Below are 26167 nucleotides of genomic sequence, written 5' to 3'. Positions count from 1 at the left end.
TACTTGTTACAGTTCATGAGAGAATGTTCTCATATTTGTTCTGTAACTATAGTCAGAGATAGAATTCTGAAAACAGCAAAAGAAAAACAATTCAAGGATTCATTATTAATTAAATATAAATGAGATATCAAGACATTATTGCCTATGTCTTTATCACTTAAAATATTCAAATTAGGTTCTAAGGTCTTTAGCTTTGTTACACTACACTAAATAAAATACCTTACTTAATATTAAAATGATAAGTATTGAACATTAACTTTAATTAACATGAAAGTCTTTGGTGCTTTCAGGACCAAAGACTCTTTTAAAAGCACTGAAGAAAATATGAATTGATATATTTTTCCTTACACATGTCCCAGTAGCAACAGAGGAATTTAAAAATTGTCCATAGTCTTTGGGGCAACCACAAGATACTAAATACAAATACTTTTATTGTTTACTATAATGATTCTTCAATACAACTCAAAAAGTATAACTCCTATTTAATAACATTATTTATGAAGTTACCTAGTCTCTTTTATCTTTTTTTTGGTATCTCTTCCATATATTCAAAACAATGTTTAGTATTAAGACAAATAAGATGATTAAGAGTCACTGTGTTGCTATCTCAGAAATAAAAGCACTCAACTGCAAAGTAATAAGCGTAATTAATGCTTTGTAAAGACTTCTAAATCAAAGATTTTAAAAAGCACTTCTCATAGAATTGTTAAAAATAGGGAATAAGGTAGTGCCTTAACTATTCTTGGCAGTTTCTGAATTCCTAGATTCAAACATTGATGGATAACTACAAATAAATGAAAACAAGGTGTAAAATTGACAAGTGGGCAAAAATGAAAGTCTCTAAGAAACAGAGCAACTAAGTAACAGAAGATGGGAGCAGACCTTATAACTATCTTACAAAAGTGGTAGATCTAAAACTATCAGTATCAATTATGTTAGTTAATTATGAAGGATTCTAAAACACAAAGCAATAAAAATCGGTGATTTATAAAACTTACTTTGATTGGGCAAGAACCCCTATCACCTCTGCATATAAATCTGCAATAATATGCACATTTCCAGTGTTGGTTCCTGAATATCTAAAATGACAAGAGAACAAACGTAATATGTTTCATTAAATTTTTCTGCAAATTTCTTCTTAATAAATTTGAAAATTCCTTATTAGAATGGTGTATAATTGCCTCTGGCTATACTCCTTTATAGGATGACTAAAAACCAAACGAATTTTCTTCTATCTCAAGATTTTTATTTGCCATGAAATTAAGCATTCTGAATCTTATAAATCCAAACTTGGTTTTAAGTACTATTTTTATACAATACATAAGTGTTGTGTGTATATTCATAAGAAAAGGGAAGATAATTGCTTTGATGCTAAAAATAAATAGTCAATGAAAATTCAAATTTTATTTAAACAGTCAAAACCTGGATTGTGGAGAAAAACAACAAACCCAGTTAGTATTTTACTTACCCTTCCTTATGTTTAAAGTGCTTAAAAGCTAAGTTTAGAACTTCATGAACTAAGGGATCGGGCACAGGATGAACAGGAATCTAGAATTTTAAAAAATATCAAATAAGTAAAAGCTAAGTAAGTTTTAAGTCTTTTATGAATATTTTCATCATTTCAACTAGTTAAACCAATAATTTGAATTTTCATTATGTGGTCTATTACTAATCTGTGAATCCTTCCCTTTTCTAAGAATGTCATTATTTTCTCTAAGAATTTAATTCCTCATCTAATTTAACAAAAGCTCTAAATTACAAATATTAGCTTTATAATCACAAATCATTAAACTATAGACTAGGTAAAGGGGAAAGTGTTGTGTTTTCCATATTATTACTGTCAGAAAGTTAAAAAAGACACTCCTATTTCTCTCTACAACTCCTATAGGAAATCCGCCTTTGTATTGAGCCAGGCTTGGTCTCCACTGAGCCTGGTTTTCTATCATGAACAGTAGCCAAAAGAGGTAACCTCTTTTCCAAAAATTTTAAGCTATATATGGCTTTCTTACTAGAAATTTGTCATTTAAATATCCTTGTTTAATTCTGGTTTGCTTTTTTTAAAAACATGCTAGGTCCTAATAAATAAAACAATTCAACATATTTAAACCAGAAGGTAAACTCTCTGACCTTCCCCCCATATATAATCACTGTTAACAACCTGGTTTATATCCTTCCAGGCTCCTTCCTACACATACAAGATTTATTTTTACATAAATTTTTCCTTCACATTGTGAGGCATCTTTACATGTGAATATTTAAAAGTTTCTCCTTATACCTTTCAATAACCAATGATACTTAATATGTGTATTTTATAATTCATTTAATGAGCCCTCTACTAATGGACATTTCATTCCAGATTTTCAATATGCAAACAGTGCTTTGATAAATATTTTGTGCTTCTAACATAATATACTTGTATAGTACATTGAGGAAGAGTCCAAAAAAGAGGAGCTGCTGGGTCAGAGAGTATAAAAGTACTTCTAATATATATTCTATTCTATATGTGTGTGTGTATGTGTGTGTCTGTTTTTGAGCTCTCTATTCTGCTCCATTAGTCCATTTGTATATCTCTGTACCAATATCACAGTCTTAACTATTACAGCTTACTAATAAGTCCTGATGTTTCTCCATATTTTGCTTCAGAGATATCTTGGCTGTTCTTAGCTGATGGTTATTCCACATTTCAATTTGGAATCACTTTTTTTAAGTTCCACAAAAACTGTTAAGATTTCTACTGAAATTGCATTGAATCTATTGGCCAATTTAGGGATAAAGGTATTCTTATACATTTATACTGAATATCTTTCTACTTCTTTAAATGCTTTCGATAAAATTTTGTAATTTTCTGTTTATGTCCTTGATTTGACTTATTCCAAAAGCAAACATATCAAGAGACACTTAGTAATGGACTGGGGAGAACGTAAACTGTAATGTAAACAATAATCCATGCAGTGTAGCAGTGCTCCAAAATGTATTCATCAAATGCAATGAATGTGCCACACTGATGAAAGAGGTTATTGATGTGGGAGGAGTGTGTGTGTGTGTGTGTGGGGGGGGAGGGTATATGGGAACCTCTTATATTTTTTAATATAACATTTTCTGTGACCTATGTATCTTTAAAAAGCAAGACAATAAAAAAAGTTAAAAAAAATAAAGTAACACGTTAAGTAGGAAAAAAAGAGACACTTAGTTTCATTAATAATAGGGAGAATAAAACAAACACATGATATACCATTTTATACCTATACAAGTGGGCAAAATTTAAGTTTGACAACACCAAATAGAAAAGATAATGTAAATGAGTTAGGTTTTTATACATTGCTGGTGAGAATGCAAAGCAACACTGCAATTACACTCCTAATTTTATATAGCGATAGAAACTTTTGCACATGTTCCCCACAGGAATTTTCTTGTGATGTCCATAAAAGGAAAAATAGAAACCATTCAAATATTATCATATGAGGTTGGCAAAATATTGATGTATTGAGGCAATGGAATATCTATGAGCCAGGAAAATAGTGACCTACAGCTAAACACTTTATGTACTATTCTTAATAAGACAATTTTGATAGCAAACATTTTTTAGGAAGTTCAAAAACAAGAAAAATGTAATATATTGTTTAAACATACATAAAAAGCTTATTAAGTAGTTAAGGGGGAAAATTAGCATAAATCCAGTAGGGGAGGAGTCAAGAAGTAAAGTAAGAGAGATTCACCTAATTAAGTTTAAATTATATATAATGTTTTAGTTTTCAGATGAGGTGGAACGCTCAAGGTTACCATTACATTGTAAACAAAAATAGGCATAATGGCCGTGCCCGTGATCAGTGTATCTTGAATCACCAATCAATATTTATCCAATTCAGTAGACACAGCATCCAATTAAACAAACCAAAAGAATTCTACATTTGCTTAAACATTTTAATAATATAGATTAGAAGAAAACCTCATCAACAGGATGAAATTGTAATAGAGATGTTAAACAAAACCAAGAAAGCTACTAACTAGACGAGGGAAAAAAGAGTAGAGAATTTAATTACTTTGAGAACAGACAGAATGCCTCTTGAGGGCTTGATAAGATTTTTTTTAAAAATAAAGATATTTATTTCATCAAAAGACAGACCAGGAGTCTATCATAAAGGGGATGAATTTAACCTTGAATAATGTTCAGGAACTGGTTTGAAATGTGAATATGAGAAAGATATTATGTAAGAGTAGGCACAATTAAATTCAATCTTATAATGAGAGGAAATAAATCCAATAAATATTCAATGATGTTTATTCATCTCAACAGTAAGATGACTGAATTCAGACCACGCTGAGGAGAACATTGGCACCATTTTAAAAATGGTTCCCCCAAGCAGAGAGGGAACACAAGAACTGACCCAATTTAAAAAGGTTCATGGTGAACCTTTACTTCATTCATCAAAGCCTTTTCTTGGCTAAGTGGATCGGTATTTATAGTTGACCAAGGATCAGAAGGAGCATTCGTCTGAGAGAACCTAGAAATTGGGAATTCCTAAATGCCTAAACCTAGAATGTAACTTGAAGAAAACAGAATATGAGGGAAATTGTTATACTACCTGAAAACAAGATCAAATAGGGGATGAGGTGTAGAAGCAGCAGTAATCCCAACTCTACTTCTGTACCTCTGAGCAAGCTTCTGCTTTGTATATTGAATAATCTACAATATAGATTATAGATTACTGTATACACAAAATGTAGATTACTAGCACCAAAGTAACGTAAAATCAAGTGTGTTAAAAATTGGAGATTGATTCTTGTTCTCTCACCCTTTCCACAATTCTCTTAAAAAGGGCCAAACAAAACTTCATACTTGCTGGGGATAGAGAGCAGACCTTGGGAATGGAGACAATGAGAAGGCAAAGGCAGACAGGGATTGGCAGGAAAGCAACCCCATTTAGGAAACAGGGAAGAGATGGGGCCTGATCTAGCCTGACCTTCCCCGACTAGGACAACAAAACAGTCACCAAAGTACTCAGAAAATTCCTGGAATCATCACTGTGGTCCACTTGAAGCCACCCAGCCAGCCACATGATTATCTCCATAGGAACATAAAAATGGAGGAGACTTCTGCCACTAAGTGATTCCAACTTGTAGCCAGGACCAGGCTGTATTTGGATCAAGTAGCCTGATGCCTAGAACTCCTTGCAGAATTCACATAGGCTGGCCCCAGATAGTCCAGCTAACTTGCAACAGTGCAATACAGTATTTTACGTAATTTTTGACTTCACGTTGCACTATGATGTATTTGCATGTATGCTAAGCAAGAGATATGAAACACAAGGGAACTTAAACCTATAAATACTCCAAAATAGTCTTATTTGCTTCATTATGCCTGAAATCTAACAATGACAGCTAGATAGACCATGGGCTTTGAATAGTCTAATCAAGTCAAATTTTCTCTTACAACACTTATAACAACCTTACAAGGTAGAGATCTGTCTCCTATTTTACAGATGAGGGAACTTCATTTGAAAGGTGGATAAACACTTCTCTAGAATACATTGTATACCAGTTTCTGATATATGAAAATGCATAGAACAAATTCAACAAATGAAAGAAAACTTCAGTCTCATTATATAGGTAGAGAAAAGAGACAGAGAAACAGAAGCAAAAGAGGAAATATAACCTTATCTTTAATTTTCTGGAAGAAAAATGTACAACCTCTAGAAACTTTATTTAAAGAAGTAGCATTACCAGAATGCAATAATTCCTTATTAAAGAATAGAAATTCTTGAAATCTGTTTCATCCATATTTTTGGTAAAAAAAAAAAAAAAATCCCAAGCTGAATTCCAGAAAAAGCACCCCATTTCAGTTTATCAAGAGAAAGTTCTGTTTTCATGAATACTCCTCTCTTTATCATTAAGAAATCTCTAGATAGTGTCCTTGGTGTGATTTTAGAACCAGCTCTAATTCTAAATGGACATCTAAGAGGGATATATCTAGTAGACTCTCAAGAATACCCAAGTTTTAGTTCAGGACTGCCCACCCCCCCCTCAAAATGTACTGCTTTCATTACATCGCTAAAATAAACAAAGCTAGATTAAATATGAATACAGGAGATTCAGTCAGGCTCACTCATTAACCAAATAACCAGTTTTCAACACAAAGGAGATTGAATTTACAAATCACTCCATGCCATGAATCTTCAGGTTTGTGTTAAGTCTAAAACTGCTAAGGGTCTATTTAACAGATATAAAAGTTATCACATCCTGATACTTGCACAATGGTACTGATTAAAATAAGTTAAGAGCTTAAAATGTCTCCTCACTAGAGTTTTCCCCCCCTTCTTGTTTGTTTCAAAGAATATATGACTAAAATTCAATATAAAAAGAAAATTGTTTCAAACTGCTCTAAAAGTTATACTACTATTTTTAAAACATACTTTTATCATGGATTTTTTAAAGCCACATAAGTCTTTGGTCCTAACACACATAAATTTGTAGTTTGCCCTCTACCCCAGAATTATCCTTCTGCTTTTTTATTTTTATTTTAATTAGTCCTCTATCACCTTGAATTAATTTTGTTCCCACAGTAAACTACACTGTTTAATTACATCACATTTATACTAACTCAATGTTTTGTCTAACTTGTGATTAAAATATTAATGTTACAAGATAATAGCCATTTTATCTAATTTTGCATCATTCATCTTACCAATAAGAACAATATTATTTTCATTCTTAAAGGGAGGAAACTTGGAGTAGAAAAATGAACTAGGTTTATAATTTTCAGCAACTAAGACTGTAAAATGGAAATGGCAGATAATATTTATTGGGCATTTCCGATGTGCCATATGTAATTGCATTTAATTCTTGTGATTCTGTAAAAATGACACTATTATCATCCCTGTTTTACAGAAGAGGAAAGAGAGTATAACAACTTCACCAAAGTTACCCAGCAAGTAAATGGTCTAGCTGGGATGACAAAACCTCCTGTGCCTATAACCCAGAGTTTATTATAAAATTAGCCCATACAAGAGATATGAGTCCTTGATGCATTAGGAAGAGTTCCAAGCATGTACACACAAATTACTGACATTACAGATTATTTGAAGAACAAGTAACATAATATATTTGGCCAAGGACTAATCCACAAGGAATATTTACTCCTCTTCAAGAGTGAAATAACCATGTGCCAATACTTCAATACTCTATGGACTGATCATCTCAGCAAAATAAAACAGAATCAAGTTTTAACACAGGTACATTATGTGGGACAAAAGTCCTATTAAAGTCAAGATATATTGCATTGATTAATTCTCCTGGATGCTACGTCATTCTGACATGGAAGAAAATTAGGTTAGTTTGTCATGAGTTTTCAAGAAAGCGCTATTGATTTTTACTTCATTTTCTATAGTTTTATTAGTTTTAGAGAAGCTTTTTAAAAGGCTTGTCTTTTACTGAGGGGAAAATACTTATATAGGATTTTAGATAAATAAGATATTATGTACCAATGTTCCTCATGACAGGTTTTATGCTTTGATGGGTGAAACTGCTCATATATGAAAGTAGGTATAAGAATAATGATGAAAAAAAAGCAAAGGATAAGTAGAAAGAGTATTCTAGGTAGGAACAAGATGGTGACTAAGCCAAAAACAAAGATCAGCTATCAGAGCCCGTGTATTTTGTTTTTCATACTGATTCCATGTGACCCATGGGTTTGAAAGTATTTCATGTAATGGACTTGAAAAATGATCCCACTGAGAAACAGTTCTTAAGTTTATAGGCCACTGAATTACTTTTAAGAAGGAGGATGGGAAAGGCGAGGAGAAAGAAATACCTCCACATGCTTGTATATGTTCAGTGAAGTTCTGAAGCCAGGGCAATTTGGGGTAACTTTTAGATAAGAACAGAAACTGACTGCTAGTGGAAAGATGCAGTAGGAAGCAAAGCAGAAAAAGCACAATGGAGCCAAATCACTGAGGGCCCTGAATGTCAGTATAGGGAGCTTGCAATTTCTCCTGCACAATAAAGAGACCTTGTACTTTATTTAACTAAGGAAGGGTGCAAATGAGTTATCAAACTACTCAAATGACTTACATTTAATGCACAAGAGGTGCTAGGATCAACCAAAATGAGCCACAGTCAAAGTCCACTTATGGTCTGTGGCCCTTTCTGGTCCTCAGCTCCCTTCATGTCCCTACTTACTTCTGCTTTAGGGGCTTAGGATACCAGAAATCAAATTTGGCTTGTTAGCACAACCCTCAAAGGAAATTTCTTCCCCATATCTACAAAAAAATCCTTTATGAAAGGTACAAAGTAAAGTGACTATACCTGTGATTAACGTATTTAACTGTTTTACGTATTTAAAATTCGAAAATTAATTTTTACCTTATTTTTGTGATTTACTGTCACATATTCCACTTCTATATAACAAAAAAAATTAAAAAAAAAAAACCTTTGTACAAAACATTTCATACACAAAGTTTTTTCTTTAAGGCTTCCTAACTTTTTTCAAAATGATATAATATGCAGAGCTGGAAATAAATGGATTATCCTCGAATGGTATATAATTTTTTAAAGACTACAAACAAACAGAAAAGAAGCTTTCAAAATCAGTACAGGTATGTGTATGTATTTTACTGACTTTGAATGGTAAAGATTTACAAGATGACACCTGACACAATATTACATATTTATATCTTTGCTGTCTGTCCCACTCAGACTTAAGCTCTTAAGTGCAGTGCCTACTACGATGCCAGTGCACAACAGGCACTCAGATACTCAATGAACAAATAAACATAAATAACTTATTATCCTGAAGTATTTTCACTTGTCTGAAACTATTTTCCTTGACCATACAATCTTACCCTCGTCAAATCATCCCCACTTCTCAACTGCAACTCTGCAATTATTACATGTTAGAAAGCAGGCTTGAGGGCTAAGAAGAGAAATTCTTTGAGTAGAAGTAAAAAGGGAATGAAGTAGGTGAGAGACAGGCAGGCTACATTTGCAGCTACAAGCCAATATTTAATACAACTTCCATTCAGCTCCTTTTTGCTAACAAGATTTCCTATCCAGAAAGGCGAAGGTAAAAGAGTAGCTTACAACAGGCAAAGGTGTGAAAGCCTCAGGCATCAAAGAACTACAGTTAAATTATAGGTATCTAGTTTATTTGGGCCAAAATCTTAGACAAAGCATCCTAAATAAGGTAACTCAAACATGTAGGCATAATGAGCAAAGCATTAGAAATTCACACTCTGCAGAAATAAAAGAGCTTACCTGTTTTAGAACTTCAACTAAAACTAAACAAAAAATGAAATCTACTGCTAAGTCTCTCCTTTCAAGAAGATAATCTCTTTCACGTTGCTGTTCATCCCTGAAAGAAAAACTCAAAGTTAGTATTGCATTAAGAGTATAATTTTTAATCGCTGTTGGTTAATAGGTTCATGTTATTTTCTGAGTCACTACTATGTATTATGTGCTACAGAAATTGTTAAATATTTTCCTAATTGCTAATGTTTTAAAAAATAACACAATGAATGTATTATATGTTTTCATGCTTTCTCTTTGTATACATTGGGTGTTCATACACACACTTCACTCTTCTGTCAGAAATTAAACCTAGTCTGAAAGAATTAGTGAGAGGAAGAAACATTTTAAATTTCATTTAGAAAATCTAACTGTGTATATTTGATTAGTATTTTTTTTTAAGTAAGAACTGAAACAAAAATATGAACTTTTCTAGATGAAAATGCAGTGCCGGGTAAGTTTCTCACAAATGTAGGTTGAGAAATCACAAATGGCATCTAACAGCAGTCTAATACCAAACCACGGGACAACCACCTGAACTCAAGAGATGCAGTACATAAGGCCAAGACAGCACTGGAAAACTTGAAGGAGGAGAAGACAAGTTCTATGATTTGAGCAGCAAGAAGAGTGCCCTTGTAATATACTACAGGATATTGGCAGTCTTTCTGTATCCTAACAATTGTTTCCTTCACAATCTTCATGATCAGGCTCTTCTCTGAGTTTTTCTTCACCTCTTCTTTAGTTGTTAGAGTTCCTCATCGGACTACTGAAACGGCACTCCTGACAGTGGTTTCTGAATGACTGTTTCCAGCGATGAGTGTGGTTATGACTGCATTTAGTTCAGCAGGTACCTCCCCATGACTTACAGTGTAAATAAGAACTATCCTTCTTCCTCACTACCTTGTGATCTCATCACAAAAGTAATCAATGTTTTCGCAGAGAAACAAAACAATTACAATCTTTGTTTGATAACATTATCACTCCCTTCACTGGAAATGACTGATTCTAGGTAAAAGAGTGAGAAATATGTCACTTACCCCTTAGATTTTGTGCTAGATCGAGGTCTATACTCATAAGATTCATCTTCAGTTCCATTCTGGCGTCTGTACCAGTCAAACAAGGTGCGAAGTAAGGAAGGGAGACAGTGCTCAGCTACTGAGCTCATAGAGCTTATCAACTGAAAACACAAGACATTACTGCTCACCAGAAAATAAAAGACAGCATCAAAGGTACCTAACTCTTGCAGTAATCATATGGAAATGAATAAACATAGCAATTAAAACACAATAATTGTGTTTAGAATAAAAAATAAGGGCAAGGGACCTAACTGAGTAATAAAGTCAAGTCAGTTAAGTTTTATTCACTACTAAACTTCAACTTGAGAATCCCAAGGAAAAAAACTCTCTTCACAAGAATTTCTGTATCTGATTCAACTCACTGCTCATAAAATTGGTATTCTAAAATAAATGTATGGTCAAAACATGCTGCACGTTGTTTTCCTAAATGAAAAACTATGAGTTGCAGGTATATCCAAGGTCTGTTTCAATTCCATGTCTATATGAAGAGTCAGTTAATGGAGATAAAGTAATACCTCTAGGAATCAAATGTTTTAATTTTCCTGTTCTTCCATATTCTCCAAATAATCTGAAATGTACTTTATCCAGGAAAATAGAAAAGAATGAAACAATTTATTTGATTGTGTAGACTGTTATTTTCTTACTTTTTCATTACCTCTACCCTTTTCCTTTAATCATCCTTTTATTTATAAATTACCATAATCTGACAGGTAGTTTACAACATAAAAAATTAAAGTGAAAACAAGACCCTAATTTTATTTAAGATATAAATCTATATTTTATTAACAATGAGCAGTATCACTCAAAGGAAATCCCTTTTAATATCTAAAGAAAGAACAATAAAACTCCATCTGTGACTGCAAATATATACTAAAACAGTTTACACCACACACAGCTTTTACTCTGGAAAACATCAAATCCTGAGGCATAATCATCCATAGTTTTTAAAAAATCATTTATATAAAATTATGAGTATGAAATGGAAATTTTCCTTAAAATGTTTTATCCAACTTAAAATCATGATTAGACAGTCTTTATAAGTGGACTCAAGAATAACCTAAATATTCTTATTATTTTTGTAATAGAAGACTTATCTTCCTGTTTATGGCTTGCTCTTAGGCCAGTGATTATTTAAGTGTACTGACTAGAATCACTTAGGGAGCTCTTATGAAATACAGATGCCATAGCACCATTCTTGGTGATTCTGATTCAGTACAACTGGAGAGAGATAAGGAACACAGGATTTCTGATAAAGCCTCTGCCAGGTGATTTTAACTAGTCTTATTTCTCTACTCAATAAGACTAATATGAACATTAACGTCTACTTCTTGCATACATAATTAAAAGAAAAGCAGCCCAAGAGTACTAGGTGATAACCAAAAGCTAACTGGGATTATTGGTTTTTATAAATTAAAAAATCAACATTTAATTATAATAAAAGTATTGATCAAATATAATTATGATAAAATAACACAATCAAACATTTAATCATAGCAAGAGGAAAGAATTGATGTGCTGGTATTCTATATACAGGTTCTAATAGACTCAACAGAAAAAATATTAAAAGGTAAAATATTTTTTAAATTATAAGAATTGGTACATGAGGAAAGACTAAAGGATGTAACTGGAAACTTTCTGAGAAAAAAATTCAAAGACATACATAGTCGAGAATAAACAGTGAAAGGTAAAAAGTTTCAAAATGCTCCATGAACTGAAATCAATAAAGGTCACAGTTCATTCTGTGACCTGTTAAAAACCAACCAACCAACTCTAGAATGAATCTAGTGTGTAACGATATACAGAGTCACCAAACAAAATAATTTGTTAATATTGAGCATATTTGGGCTAGACTATTAGGACCAAATTTCTCCTTTTGGGAAAAAATATTCCTCCAAAATTGACAGACCTGGTCAAACTGAAGATCTTCACCTCTCTGAAGAGATCTGGACAAGAGCTTCTCCTACAATTAAAAACAGTATATATTTTCATAAAATATTAGCAATTTTATATATGATAAACAGTTTAGATTCAAGAGGTGGTTTTGTTTTTGCTCTCATGTGCAATTTGCTTGTACTGCAGGAAAGGTAAAGCTCTAACTTGCCCACGATCACACAACTTCTAGAACCAGAGTCAATCCCCAGTGGTGTGGATCCAGAGCTCTCACCTCCAAAGAAACAAGTGGTAAATCGTTGTGATCTAGTTCTGTAACAGATTCCAGTTCAACAACTATTAGGTTATCATCTTAAAATTCAATATAGATCCTCTATACAATCAAAAGTCAACAATGATATTTACCTATTATGGCATTCATTCATCCAATGAGCATTTACTGAAAAGCAACTTAGTACAGCATTTACTAGCTTGGGCTCTGGGCCCAGAAGGTTATGACAGCTAGCTTGAAACCACTAGGTGATCGACTACTTAAGTACTACTGTGCTTCAGTTTCCTCATCTTAAAAATGAGGGTGATGGTCAAATGCTGGTATCAGCACTATGCTAGTTTTGTTTTTTAAAAAGGAAGGGAAGGTGAGGGGAAACTTTCCATTTTTCTCCTTGCACTAAGAATAGAACCTTTATTCCTAGAGACTTTGAACAAACTAGCCAGTGAGCTGACTGGAATCAGTGTTTTACAAAGGTAACCCAATTCCTCAAAATTTCCCCTAGTTATTACGTTATTTAGATTTATAACTCGTTCTGAGTCAATTCTTCTAATTTCTCAGAGCAGAATGATGATGGATAGTGCTGTCTATGGGCAAGGCACTACTGAAGCATTTTACGCATTAAGTCTTTACTCCTTGCAATTCTTTGAAGTATTAAAAATAAACTAACAAATGAATATACCACAGGCTGAGTGCTTTCTCCATGCCCTATATATGCCCTATAAGTCAGTTTTGTGTTTGTTCAGAAAACATGAACTTAATCCAATCTATTTTGCATAGCGCAGTGATCTTTCAGAAAGCAAATGACACACTATAGCAGAAATGACTCAACTATATACCCCATGCTAAGCATGTTACAGACATTATTTTATTTAATATTTGGAACAATCTTATGGAACAGATACCATTTATTACTAATTTAGAAAATGAGAAAACCAAGAAATAAAGAAGATACCTGTTTATGGCAATGTCATGAGAAAATGAGACTCAGATTCTTTTATACTATCACAGTCCATTAGAGAAGTCTGTACAAAGCATTTTCACAAAAACTTTATTACAAACCTTTCTGAATTTTTCATCATTCCTAATCTGAGATTACATGTATTTGCTCTCTATTAAACTAGCCTACAATCAACCACTGTGTCACAGAACTTACCCTGAATTTATTTGCCAATAGCATTTACTAATGCTTATTGGTTTTCTACTTCATCAATTGATGCTTTGATTTTTTATTAGTTCCCACTTTTTGTTCTTAGACTTTTTTTTTCTATTATTTTTGTTACATTAAAAAAAAATATATATAAGAGGTCCCCATGTATCCCCCCACCTCCCTCATCACACTCCTCCCACATCAACAACCTCTTTCATCATCGTAGCACATTCATTGCAATTGGTGAATACAATTTGGAACTCTGGTGCACCACATGGATAATGGTTTACATTGTAGCTTACATTCTCCCCCAGTCCATCCAGTGGGCCATGGCAGGACATACAATGTCCAGCATCTGTCCCTGCAGTACCACCCAGGACAACACCAAGACCTGAAAATGCCCCCACATCATATCTCCTCTTTCTTCTTCCTACCCTCAGCAGCTACCGTGGCCACTTTCTCCACATCACTGCTACAGTTTCTTCAATTACTAATCACAGTAGTTCCATAGTAGAGTATCATTAAGTTCACTCTAATCCATACTCTATTCCTCCATCCTGTGGACCCTGGGATGGTTATGTCCATTTCACCTCTATATTGAGAGGGGCTTAGATTCCACATGGATAATGGATGCAATTCTCCTGCTTGCAGTTGTAGGAATTCTTGGCTCCCTGGTGTGGTGATTGACCTTCTTCACCTCCCTGTTAGCTGGCTGGGTAAGTCCAATGAACCAGAGGGTAAAAGTTGCAAGTCTGCTGAGGCTTAGGGCCCGGCTGTCACAAGGACAGTCCAGAGATTCAGGTCTCCTGAGTATACACCAACCCCAGTGCCAACCACAGATTCAGTAAAAGTGACAGAAGAGGCATGTGTAGAAAGGTCACATCAGAGTCCAACTCCATCACACTCAGGAACACAAACTTGAAAGTAGGGCCCACTGACAAGACACTGAACTTCAGAGCCATATGCCATGATCATAGAACCTGTGGGTCTCCGTAGCCCTCAGGAGAGCCAGTACCTGGGGTTGTATCTACTTTGGCTGCTGCTTAGACATGTTTTGCTCACCTCTTTCTAACTTGCTGATTTTTTTATTAATCTGTCAAAGACTAAAAGAAATTTGTGAAGTTTCTCATCACTATTACTTTTTGTTAATGTATATTAATATCCAATATTTTGGTTTTATATATTTTGAATTATGCCACTGGTATATATAAAGTGGCACATTACATACCAATATAACATTTTGAAAGTGTATGACAGTAATATCTGTGTTGTACATTGTATACTTTATCACAAAAATTGTGATTTTTCTATTTTGTCATGCTTCATTTTCACTATGTGTGTTAATATTTTAACGCCAGATTTTTAAGAGCCAGGCACTCTGTTACGTGTTGGGGATAAAATGGTGAGCAAATCAACAGGGCCCATGCCCTCATAAAGCTCACCCTTCGAGGAGAGATGAACAGTAACCAAAGAGGCATACATAATTACAAACGGAGGACAGCCGTTTGAAGGAAAAAAAATACAGAATGCTCTGAGACTACAAATGTATAATTTATTTAGTCAAGGAGATTAAGGAAGAATTTCTAAGTGTCTTTTATCTGAAGGGTCTGTGGAACTAAACCATACAAAACTGCCAAAATAAAAAAAATTTCAAGCAGAAAAAAGGCATGTGCAATGATCCTGAAGCAAAAAACTGTTCAGGAAGCCAAAAGAAGACCAGAGTGGCTGAATCAGAAGGGGTAAGGTGGGGCAAGAGAAAAAGCAGAAACAAGATCATCAGCACCTGCTAAAGCTTCATAAGAATTTCATACATTATACTAAGAAGTAATTAAGAGGATTTATATGGGACAGCAATAATCAAATTTGCATTTAAAAGATAATTTGAGGAAACAGCAAATTAAAAACAACAATAAGACACCATGGTTGAAATAACCTAGTAGAGTGGCTAAAATAATAAGCATCCAACAACACCAAATGCGGGGATGTGGGACTACAGGAACGTTCACTCACTGCTGACAGGAATGGAAAATGGTGTTGCCACTCTGGAAGACAGTCTGGCAGTTTCTTCCGAAGCTAAAGACAGGCTTAACATACAACCCAGCAATCAAGCTTCTAGTTATTTACACAAATAAATGTCCACATTCATAAAATTACACACATATGTTTATGGCAGCTTTATTCACAATTGCCAAAAATGGAAACAACTAAGATGTCTTTCAATAGGTAAAGAGATTTTTAAAAATTAAAAAGTGGTTTATCCATACATTAGACTATTATTCAGCAATAAAAAGAAATGAACTCTCAAGCTACAAATAAACACAGAGAAACCTTAAATGCATATTGCTAAGAGAAAGCAGCTAGTCTGAAAAAGCTATATACTGTATGATTCCAACCACAGGACATTTGGGAAAAAGTAAAAACTATAGAGACAGTAAAAAGATCAGCAGTTGCCAGGAACTTAGGGGACAGTGGGGGGTAAGGAATAGGTGAAATACAGGGCATTTTTAGGGTTGTATTCTGCATGATACTTTAAAGGGACGTATATGACATTCTGTATTTGTTAAAACCAATAAATTTGTGTAATACAAAATGTATACACTAATATAAATTTAAATGTAGATTTTTTATCATCTTTTCATTTATTTTATGTTCATTGATTTCTTTGGTTTTCTTCACTAACTCTTAGGGTCATTCTTTTCACTTATATCCAGCTGATATTGATTCTATTCACCTAGATTATTAATTTATTTTTCAATGCTATGGATAATATTATTTTATTAGTTTTAATTCCTTCCCTGACTGTGGTTGCATCTCCTTAACCATAATTTTGTTCCTTTTTAAAATCCTGTTTTTTCCTTAATCTCGTGTTAAATTTTAAAATATATATATTTTTATTGGTCATTTCAAACACCAACTTTGGGATCTATTTATCCTGCATTTTGGTTTTCCGTTTCATTGATTTTAAGTTTCTTTTTTTTTTTTAAATCTTCACACGGTTATTTTTTAAATTAAGTTTTTCTTGTAATTTTACTGGATTATGAGCAAAGACATGGCTTTAAAACATCTATCTTTGAAAATAACTTTTCAAAGTGACCTTAATTTTTTTAAAATTGTCTATTTTTAAAAAAACGTTCTATGAATATAAAAGAATGTATATTGTCTGCTTGTAAGGTATATTAACATCTTTATATTGTTTCCTATTTTTAATTCTACTTACCCACTTACTGAATAAGTCTACTTCTAAGAATATTTATCAGAGAAATAACTGGACATTCTTGCAAAGAGATGGATAGAAGATGTGATGGTTAGGCTAATGTGTCAACTTAGCCAGGTAATTGCACCCAGTGGTTTGGTCAAGCAAGCACTGGGCTAAGTGTAACACAAGGACATTTATGGACTTTAGTCACCAGTAAATTTACTGCATAGATAGCTGATTACATCAATATCAATCAGGGAGATTGCCAGTCAGCATTGAGCGATGCTTTATCCAATCAGCTGAATGCCTTAAAAGGGGAAATTATTTCAGCATTCAGAGAGAATTTCCCACCTCATCTTTGGACAGCCAACAACTTCCAGAAACTTAAAAGGACCTTCATTGGACTTTCATCAGAGCCCCTGGTTTGCAGCTTGTCTGTGGAACCCGGACTTGTGCATCCCCTTGGTCACACGAGAGACTCATAAAATCTCATACTATTGACAGATATCTCCTGTTGATTCTGTTTTCCTAGAAAACCCTGACTAATACAAAGTGCATTCAGGAAACAGAGAGCAGACAAATTGTGGGGGAGGGAGTATAAATAAATAAATAATAAATCTGAAAAAAAAAAACAAAACAAAGGGCATTCATTGCAAAGAGTAAAAAATGAGATGCAATATCAATGTACAATGTGGGATTTGGTTCAAGAAATCATGGTACATGCACATATTAGAATATCATTTAACCAATAAATGATGGTTAATAACTAAATCATATAGATTGGGAAATTTTTCTCAATGTATTAATAAAATTACAGAATAACATATATGATACTTCTAAAAAAGGACAGACAGTACATATACAGAGGTGTTCAAATTTAAATAAATTTAAAACTCTAAAAATATACCTCCTATACACTAATGATGAGAAGCAGAACTATAGGTTGTTCTGTGCTTATACCATTATTATAGGAATATTTTTGTTTTCTACTATTCTGCCAGAAAAAAATGTGCACCTCTTGTACTCATTCTTAAACTTGAAAGTTGCTGCTGGGGTTTCCACTACTATAAATAGAAGGAAATTTCCAAATCGTGATAAAAGGCATATAGGAAAAAACCACAGCTAATATCCTACTTATTGGTGAAAGACTGAAAGCTTTCCATCTAAGATGATGAACAAGGCAAGGGAGGATGCCCACTGTCACCAAAGCAATTAGGCAAGAAAAAGAAAGAAAAGGCATCCAAACTGAAAAAGAAGAAGTAAAACTTACCCTATTTGTAGCTGACATGAGCTTATATAAAGAAAATCTTGAAAAATCTACATTGAATCATTAGACCTAATAAACAAATTCAGCAAAGTGATAGGGTACAAGTTCAATATCCAAAAGTTAGCAGTATTTTCTATACACTAGCAAGAAACAAAATTTCCTTCACAATAGCAACTGAAAGCATCAAATATTTATGGATAAATATAACCAACAACGTTAAGGACTTATACAAGGAAAACTATATATAGTTGCTAAAAAAATTTAAAGATGATCTCAATAAATGGAAGCATATTCCTATGGATTGAAGATTTAATATCACTAAGATATCATTACTACCCAAAGTGATTTACAGATTCAACACCTTTCCAAACAAAATTCCAACAGTCTTCTTTGCAGAAATGGAAAACGAATCATTAAATTCATCTGTAATGGCAAGTTGCCCCAAATAGCCAAAAACATTTTCAAAAAGAATAGATTTGGGGAAGCGGACTTGGCCCAGTGGTTAGGGTGTCTGTCTACCACATGGGAGGTCCATGGTTCAAACTCTGGGCCTCCTTGACCCATGTGGAGCTGGCCCACATGCAGTGCTAATGCGCGCAAAGAGTGCCGTGCTACACAGGGGTGTCCCTGCATAGAGGAGCCCCACGCACAAGGAGTGCGCCCCATAAGGAGAGGCGCCCAGCGCGAAAGAAAGTGCAGCCTGCCCAGGAATGGCGCCGCACACACAGAGAGCTGACGCAGCAAGATGACACAACAAAAAGAAACACAGATTCCCAGTGGCGCTGACAACAACAGAAGCGGACAAAGAAGAACACGCAGCAAACAGACACAGAGAACAGACAACCGGGGTGGGGGCAGGGGGGAAAGGGAGAAAAATAAATAATCTTTTTTTTAAAAAAAAAGAATAGATTTGGAAGTCTCACATTTCCCAATTTCAAACTTATTACAAAGCTAAAGTAATCAAAACAGTGTGGTACTGGAATAAGAACAGACACATAGATCAATGGAATCAAACTGACGGTTCAGAAATAAACCCAGTTATGTGGCCAATTGATTTTCACAAGGGTACCAAGTCCATTCAGTGGGGAAAGAAGTCTGTTCAACAACTGTACTGGGAAAACTGGATAGCCACATGGAAAAAGAATAAAAGTGGACCCCTATCTCATACCACATACAAAAAGTATTTAAAAATGGATCAATGACCTAAATTTAAGAACTAAAACTATGAAATTCTAAGAGGAAAATACAGGGAAATATCTTCAGCACTTTTGTATTATGCAATGGATTCTGAGACTTACACTAAAAGTATAAGCAACAAAAGAAAAAATAAAATGAACTTATCAAAATTTGAAAGTTTTGTGCATCAAAGAACAATTACCAAGAAAGTGAAAAGAAAATCTACACAACAGAAGAAAATACTTGGAAATAATAAATCTGAAAAGGCTTGAGTATCCAGAATATATAAAGAACTTCTGCATCTCAACAAGAAAAAGAAAAACAATTCGATTAAAACTTGGACAAAGAAGATTAATAGACATTTCATCAAAGAAGGTTTACAAATGGCCAAGAAGCACATGAAAAGATGTTCAATATCATTTGTCATTATGGAAATGCAAATCAAAACCAGAACAAAACACCACTTCATGCCCACTAGGATGCCCATTATTAAAAAGATGGATAATAACAAATGCTGGTGAAGATACAGAGAAATAGGAACTCTTGTACATTACTGGTAAGATTGTAAAATGCTGTAACCAGTGTGGGAAACAGTTGGTAGTTACTCAAAAAATTAAGTATAGAATTATCATCTGACCCAACAATCCTATTTCTTACTTCTTTTGGTATATAACCATTTCTGGTACATTGCTTCCAGCAGCCTTTAGCAAACTAAAACAGAGACTCAGATATTTGTACATCAATGTTCATATCAGCATTATTCACAATAGCCAAAAGGAGGAAGCACCAAGTATCCCATTACAGATGAATGGATAAACAAAATGTAATACATACATACAATGGAATGTTATTCAGCTGTGAAAAGGAATGAAGTTCTGATACATGTTAACAACATGGATGAACCTTGAACATATCATGTTGAGTTAAATAAGTGAGGTGTAGAAATGGCAGATATTGTACCTTTCCATTTATATGAAATCACCAGAGAATGCAAATTCAGAGACAGGAAATAGAGTACAGGTTGCCAGGGATGGGGAAGAGTGCTAATGGGGAGTTAATACTTAATGGGCACAGGGTTTCTGATTGGGAGCATGGAAAAGTTTCAGTAATAGAAGGTGGTAATAGTAGCACAATATTGTAAAAGTGAGTAATACTACTGAAGGGTATGCTTGGGAATGGTTGATATAGGAAATTTTGTCTTGTATATAAGTTATCATAATTTAAAAGAGAGAGAGAGAGAGACTGAAAAGACAAGGATAATTAAATGTAATACATGATCCTGGACTGGATCTAATAATTGAGGAGAAAATGTCCCAAAGGACATTACTGGGACACTTGAAAAAATTGAGATTAAAAACTGTATACTTTATACCAACATTAAATTTTGAATTTGACAATTTTACTTAATGTGGTTACATGGTAAATATCCCTTCTCTTAGGAAATATAAATGGAATTAAGTATTCAAATAGTATGACATATGCAACCTACTCTCAAATGCTTTGGATAGATGGATGGATGGATAGATAGACAGACAGACAGACAGAATTATATAGCACATGTGGAAAATGTTAAAACTTCATTTTGGATGCCTGGGCAGTAGAGGTCTTTTTATTACTTCTGCAACTTTTCTGTAAATTTGAAAATATTTCACAATAAAAAGTTTAAATATTTTTATATATATAAAATGGACAGTAGACATGAAAAATGCCATTTTGAAGAAACAAGTAATGACACAGGGAAATGAAATACTTTTAAAGTACATGTGTAGGAGTGGATGTGGCTCAAGCAGTTGAGTACCTGCTTGCCACATAGAAGATCCTGGGTTCAGTTCCCAGTGCCTCCTAAAAACAAACAAAACAACAACAACAAGCAAACAAATGAAAAAACCAACTCAGGGGAACCAATGTGGTTCAGTGGTTGAGCACCGGCTTCTCACATACGAAAGGACCTCAAAAAAAAGACAAAAACGTGTGTTTAATATTCTCAAAAAATAATGGCAATTAATGGGTTTTTTTAAATGCTGGGCCTAACCAAAATATATAAGGTCTAAAATTAGCAAATACATGGTTAAAAACATTCTTTTCTTTCTTTTCTTCTAGTCCTTGGCAATCTAACAGATTAACAGATAAGCTTGGATATGCCAGGATCACTACCCAGGATTGATTAATCTCCTTTTAGGAAGAAAGAAATCTCAAGTACTGGATTGCACACTTTGTAAGCTGCAATTTCAATCAATAATTGCCCTTCCTGAATCTTTCCTCTAAAAAGAAATGAAAATCTGGCTAAAAATCAAGCCCAGGAAATCTTCAACTCTTTTGGCCTCCTTAACCTCTTTTTATTATGGTTTTTAATATGAGAAAGAAAAAGCCAATTCTCTCATTTCAGTGGTATATTAAATTCTTTTATCAAAAGGCACTCACATCTATGCTTCTAAGTCGTTTTGAATCCTGCCCTCCTACTATGAGGTATGCCAATCTCCGCATATCTAACAAGCCATAGGTGTTATTTTATTTAAAGTGACTCTGCAAGAATTTCATTGAAGAACTGAGTCATCGTCAATGGCTGCTCATTACCTAAAAGGTTAGAGAATAAATTTCAAAATAAATGAAATCCCAAAAAAAGTAATTTGAAGCTATAATATAAACATTGCGACAACAGTAGATGAAATGTTGGGTTTTTTTGTTTTTTGTTTCCATTTTCTAATCTTTCCAGTCTACTCAGAGCTGGCATAACTGAAAACAAAGTTGGTAGAGATTCTATCCAGGTAAGAAGAAACTATGTTGGTATAGAGGAGTGTATGGCGTAAAGTGTGGGATATAAGATGGGGAATTCTTCCAGCTGGTGTTTGTCCTTTGTACCACAGCACTGGGGCTTTCCTGGTGTGTCAAGAAAAATAAGCAGGGATACCTCTTCTCTTTAAGTGTGATGGTGGGGTAGAAAAATTTCTCTGATGAAATGCTAACTACTATTAATGATACTTTTACTATTTTATCTTAGATTACATAACAGACATTTCTGAAATTATCTGTTAAATAAATGAATAAAGCATTCAGCGCCAGACTATGCTGAAAGAACTATGGAAGCACCAGCTAGAAGACGAAACTGTGTTTTGTTAGAAAAACAAAAGACACACACCACAGAAATATTTAAGAAGAAATTCAACTTAAAATACAACCTTTACTAAGTAATACCCAGGTCAGAGCTGCAGATACAAAGATGAGAGAGACCTGGTTCCTGGTATCAAGTAACTAACTGCAAAGGACAGTGTCATGCTAACAATTAACCATATGATGACAGTTATAATCATGAAGTAGCAACAAATTATTGTGGAGAAACAAAGGCTCATTTAATTCAGAGGAGGATGGCTATTTCACAAGGAACATATGGGAAGTTTGGAAGGATTAGTAGAGCTTAAAAGGCAGAGGGGGGAAAGCACTTTAAACTGAGAGAAAAACGAGAGCAAACATACCAGAACAAAAGCACACATAGAGGATACTAGAAGTATCAGAGCATATCATACATCAGGATAGGAGAATTTTAAAAGAGTTACGCAAACTGTAACAAGATTGTGATCTGGAATGATCTACTAAAAACCTGGATTTATTCTGTGGCAATGAAAAGATAATAAGATTTTTAAAGTAAAAAGTGATAATATCTGTGTTTAGAATGAAGAAAAGTCTGTTGAGAGCAAGGGAAAATGAATGTTACAGAGAGACCACTTCTTGGCCGGTTAGAAGGTTATTGTGATCGTCTAGACACAACAGAATCTAAGCCTATACCAGGAAGGGGACAATGACATGGAAGGAATGGGAATGAGAAAGGAAGGAAATAGACTGAGTACCTACCTGTACATGTATCCCCTTATTTAATCTTATAACATCTCTATCAAGAAGACAAGAGATTCCCATTCTACAGACTCAGTGAAGTTAAGTAATTTCACCCTAATGTTCTCAAAGTACTCTTACTCTCAGGGTCTCTGAATTTCAAAATTAAAATTCCTTAATATTTATGAACTGACAGGATCATACATACCACTTGGTACTATTATAAAATAATATTTTATGAAATAATTGAAGTGTTTTTAAAATGTGCTATGTGAGTTGAAAATTGTTGAAAACAGGTGATGGGTGCTGAGGGTTCATTATACTGTAATTTCTACTTTCATGTATGCTTGAAATTTTCTTAAATGTGGTTTTTTAAAAATGGTTCCCTTTCTTACTTTATGCTAAGTGTAAGTAAGTCATTGTAGCAATTTATTGTGTAAGTCAGACTGTCAATTAAGAAAATTAACCTTTTCTAGGGTAAGCACATTTATAATCAAGTCTTATAATAATTCATTCAGTTCCTCAAACTTTTGTAATCCCTATTTGTAAAACTGAACTTCATTTTATGCAGATATTGTAAAAACATATGTATTGGCGTAAAAATATTCATTAATTTGTTATGTAGAAATGCAATCTCAGAATGATTTTAGATTGAATATAGTGATCTACAATGTTTTTAAATATACATTTTGGCTAATGATCTTTTATCTGTTACTATATAATTATCCCCAGAATACATTATTTCATAGATGCTTTACTCAGAGTAGTTTCCTCTACTTAATAATCAGACTGAAATTCACTCACAGACATGTACGTACTTACCCACCTTCACAATCAGCAAATGCTCCATCCTTTTTCACTAAGAAAATTGAAAACATAACAAAACCTTCTGCAACTTCCCACCATTCCTAATAAAACACCTCTGTTATCACCTATCCTCTCTCCCTTCCCTCTGAGGGAATACAACAGAATTCAGGATCCGGAGTCAGCGTGATTGTCTTTAGCTCCTTGCTCTGCCACTTACTGCCTGTGGGCCTCAGGTGAACAATAAATTTTCTGAGTCTCAAAATTGGCAGTAAGTACCTATACCTAATCCAGTTACAGTAAGGAATAAGTAAACTTCAGCTGTTACATATTCCATCTCCATCTCTATCACTATCACTGCACTTTTAATCTATCCTGGGATTTTGGTAAATCACATAGCAACTCTCTTCAAACCCAAAATGTAATCTAATCCAAGGCCTCTATTGTTAAAACTATTTCCTAAAGTTGCACTGTTTTGCTACAGCTGTCTCATAAAATGATCTGGCTGATTAATTTCCAAATCCAATAACCACTTCTCTCAGTGTTCATTGTACTCTGCCTCTATATAGTATTTGAATGAATAATTCTCTCTATACTTCCTTTTCTTCACTATGGGTTCTGATTCATGAGTTTTAGGTACACCTTTTGAGTTAAGCAAAGTTATATACTGAATACTGAATTGCAGTGTAGTATCTTCCTTATTAGGGGTGGGAAGAGAATCTATCATGTATTTTGTTTTGTCCTCAACCACCAATAAAATGTTTTCTGTGGAATGTTAAAAAAAAAAAATCATCTATTCTTTTGGCTTCAATTATCATTGTAGATGATGCCCAAATCTATATATTAATGGCCACCCTCTCTTGTGAATTTCCAAAAAGAATTTCCAACTACCAACCAAACAATTCACATAGTTAGATCACCAGTATCTCAAGCTTAACACACACGAAGGAAAAAATTATCTTATTTCTCTTTCCTAACACAATCATATTCCTATGTTTTTTATCTAAGTAAACAGATCACCATCTTTTCTAACACTTCAAAGTATCTTTAATCCTTAACTTTCCCTTAAAACCCCTACATCAATTTAATTACTTCTCAAGTTCTATTGATTTTATTTCTTCTGCAACTACTTCCACCACTGATGTGCTAGTTCAAGACCCCTTTCATTCTGACCTGAACTATAAACAAGCTCTCAACAGTGTGTGCCTTCCAATTCTCTCTCTTACTGTCCAACTACTGTATTATCTACTATATCATGATAGCATCTACTACTCTTCACAATCTGATCCAAACATTTGTTTTCAGTCTTTTCTCACCACAGACTCTAATCATATAGGACTACTCACATTCTCTAAGTATATAAGTATAAAAATATATTTACTTATTTCTTTTAAGTCTGGCTATTGCCATATCATCAATTCACAGAATATCCTAGATTTTTCCTTATTTCCTCTTGTTTTATCTCTTTCAACAATTTCCACTGGTGAAGTCTACTTTTGTTCTTCTTATAATCTACCTGCAATTATTTATTAAAGTAAATTCTATAGCCATTATAGTTTTTTAGATCACCACTTTACTACAAACCTACCTCTTAATATTTTTTTCAAGTAAATTATTTCCTTTGGGAAATTTGTATAACAGTGACTAATACAAAAGCCAAGAAAATATTTCAGACTTGAGGTTCAACACTACTTACCAAGGGTTCAGCCATTACAACTTCAATTTTCTTTTCAGCTTGAACAGCAAATTCTGCGAAGAGGCTCTTGATGACATATTCACCAGGTTTGACATCTGGGTCAATTGTAATGTTTGACATGATGATATTCTTTTTCCCCCAAGTGGAATGAAAGTTGGAAGAAGAGTAGTACTTATTTACTTTGCTGACTGGTGCTGAAGCTAAAAGTAAAAGAAAAAAAACAAAGAAGCCTACTTGAAACAACAAGGCGTACCATAACAAACCTATTTTAAAATGTATCCTGTCCCTACCCCCATCCAGATCCCCCAATCTCCATTACCATCCTCTATTTTTGTCTACCTTCCCACCTTCTGGCATACTATGTATTTTAGTTCTACATTTTGTTTATTATGTGCTATTTGTCTCCCTACCCTACTAATGGAGAAAGAAAAGACCAGAGAGAAGAAGAGGGATTGTCTTTTACCTTTTATGTTCACTGATGTATCCAAACTGCCTAAAACAGTACCTGGTATTTAGTAGGGGTTCAATAAATTTTTTCTG

At 33.8% G+C, this 26167-nt stretch overlaps 1 protein-coding gene across 6 annotated transcripts in view; it reads right to left on the bottom strand.

Annotated features, from left to right (window-relative positions):
• Window positions 1-26167, bottom strand: part of FRYL (FRY like transcription coactivator) — a 252518-nt gene that overhangs the window by 115324 nt on the left and 111027 nt on the right. For all 6 annotated transcript variants that reach the window (XM_071216578.1, XM_071216579.1, XM_071216583.1 and 3 more), the window contains 6 exons: window positions 25628-25827; window positions 12262-12315; window positions 10317-10456; window positions 9250-9346; window positions 1469-1548; window positions 999-1079 (listed from right to left, as the gene is read on the bottom strand). In XM_071216578.1, coding sequence (XP_071072679.1) covers window positions 999-1079; window positions 1469-1548; window positions 9250-9346; window positions 10317-10456; window positions 12262-12315; window positions 25628-25747 — 572 coding nt within the window. In that variant the 5' untranslated portion in view covers window positions 25748-25827. The remainder of the gene's footprint in view (window positions 1-998; window positions 1080-1468; window positions 1549-9249; window positions 9347-10316; window positions 10457-12261; window positions 12316-25627; window positions 25828-26167) is intronic.

Source organism: Dasypus novemcinctus, chromosome 1 (genome assembly GCF_030445035.2).
Source record: "Dasypus novemcinctus isolate mDasNov1 chromosome 1, mDasNov1.1.hap2, whole genome shotgun sequence".
Classification (NCBI taxonomy): Eukaryota; Metazoa; Chordata; class Mammalia; order Cingulata; family Dasypodidae; genus Dasypus; species Dasypus novemcinctus.
This window is presented reverse-complemented; position numbering and strand designations above follow the sequence as displayed.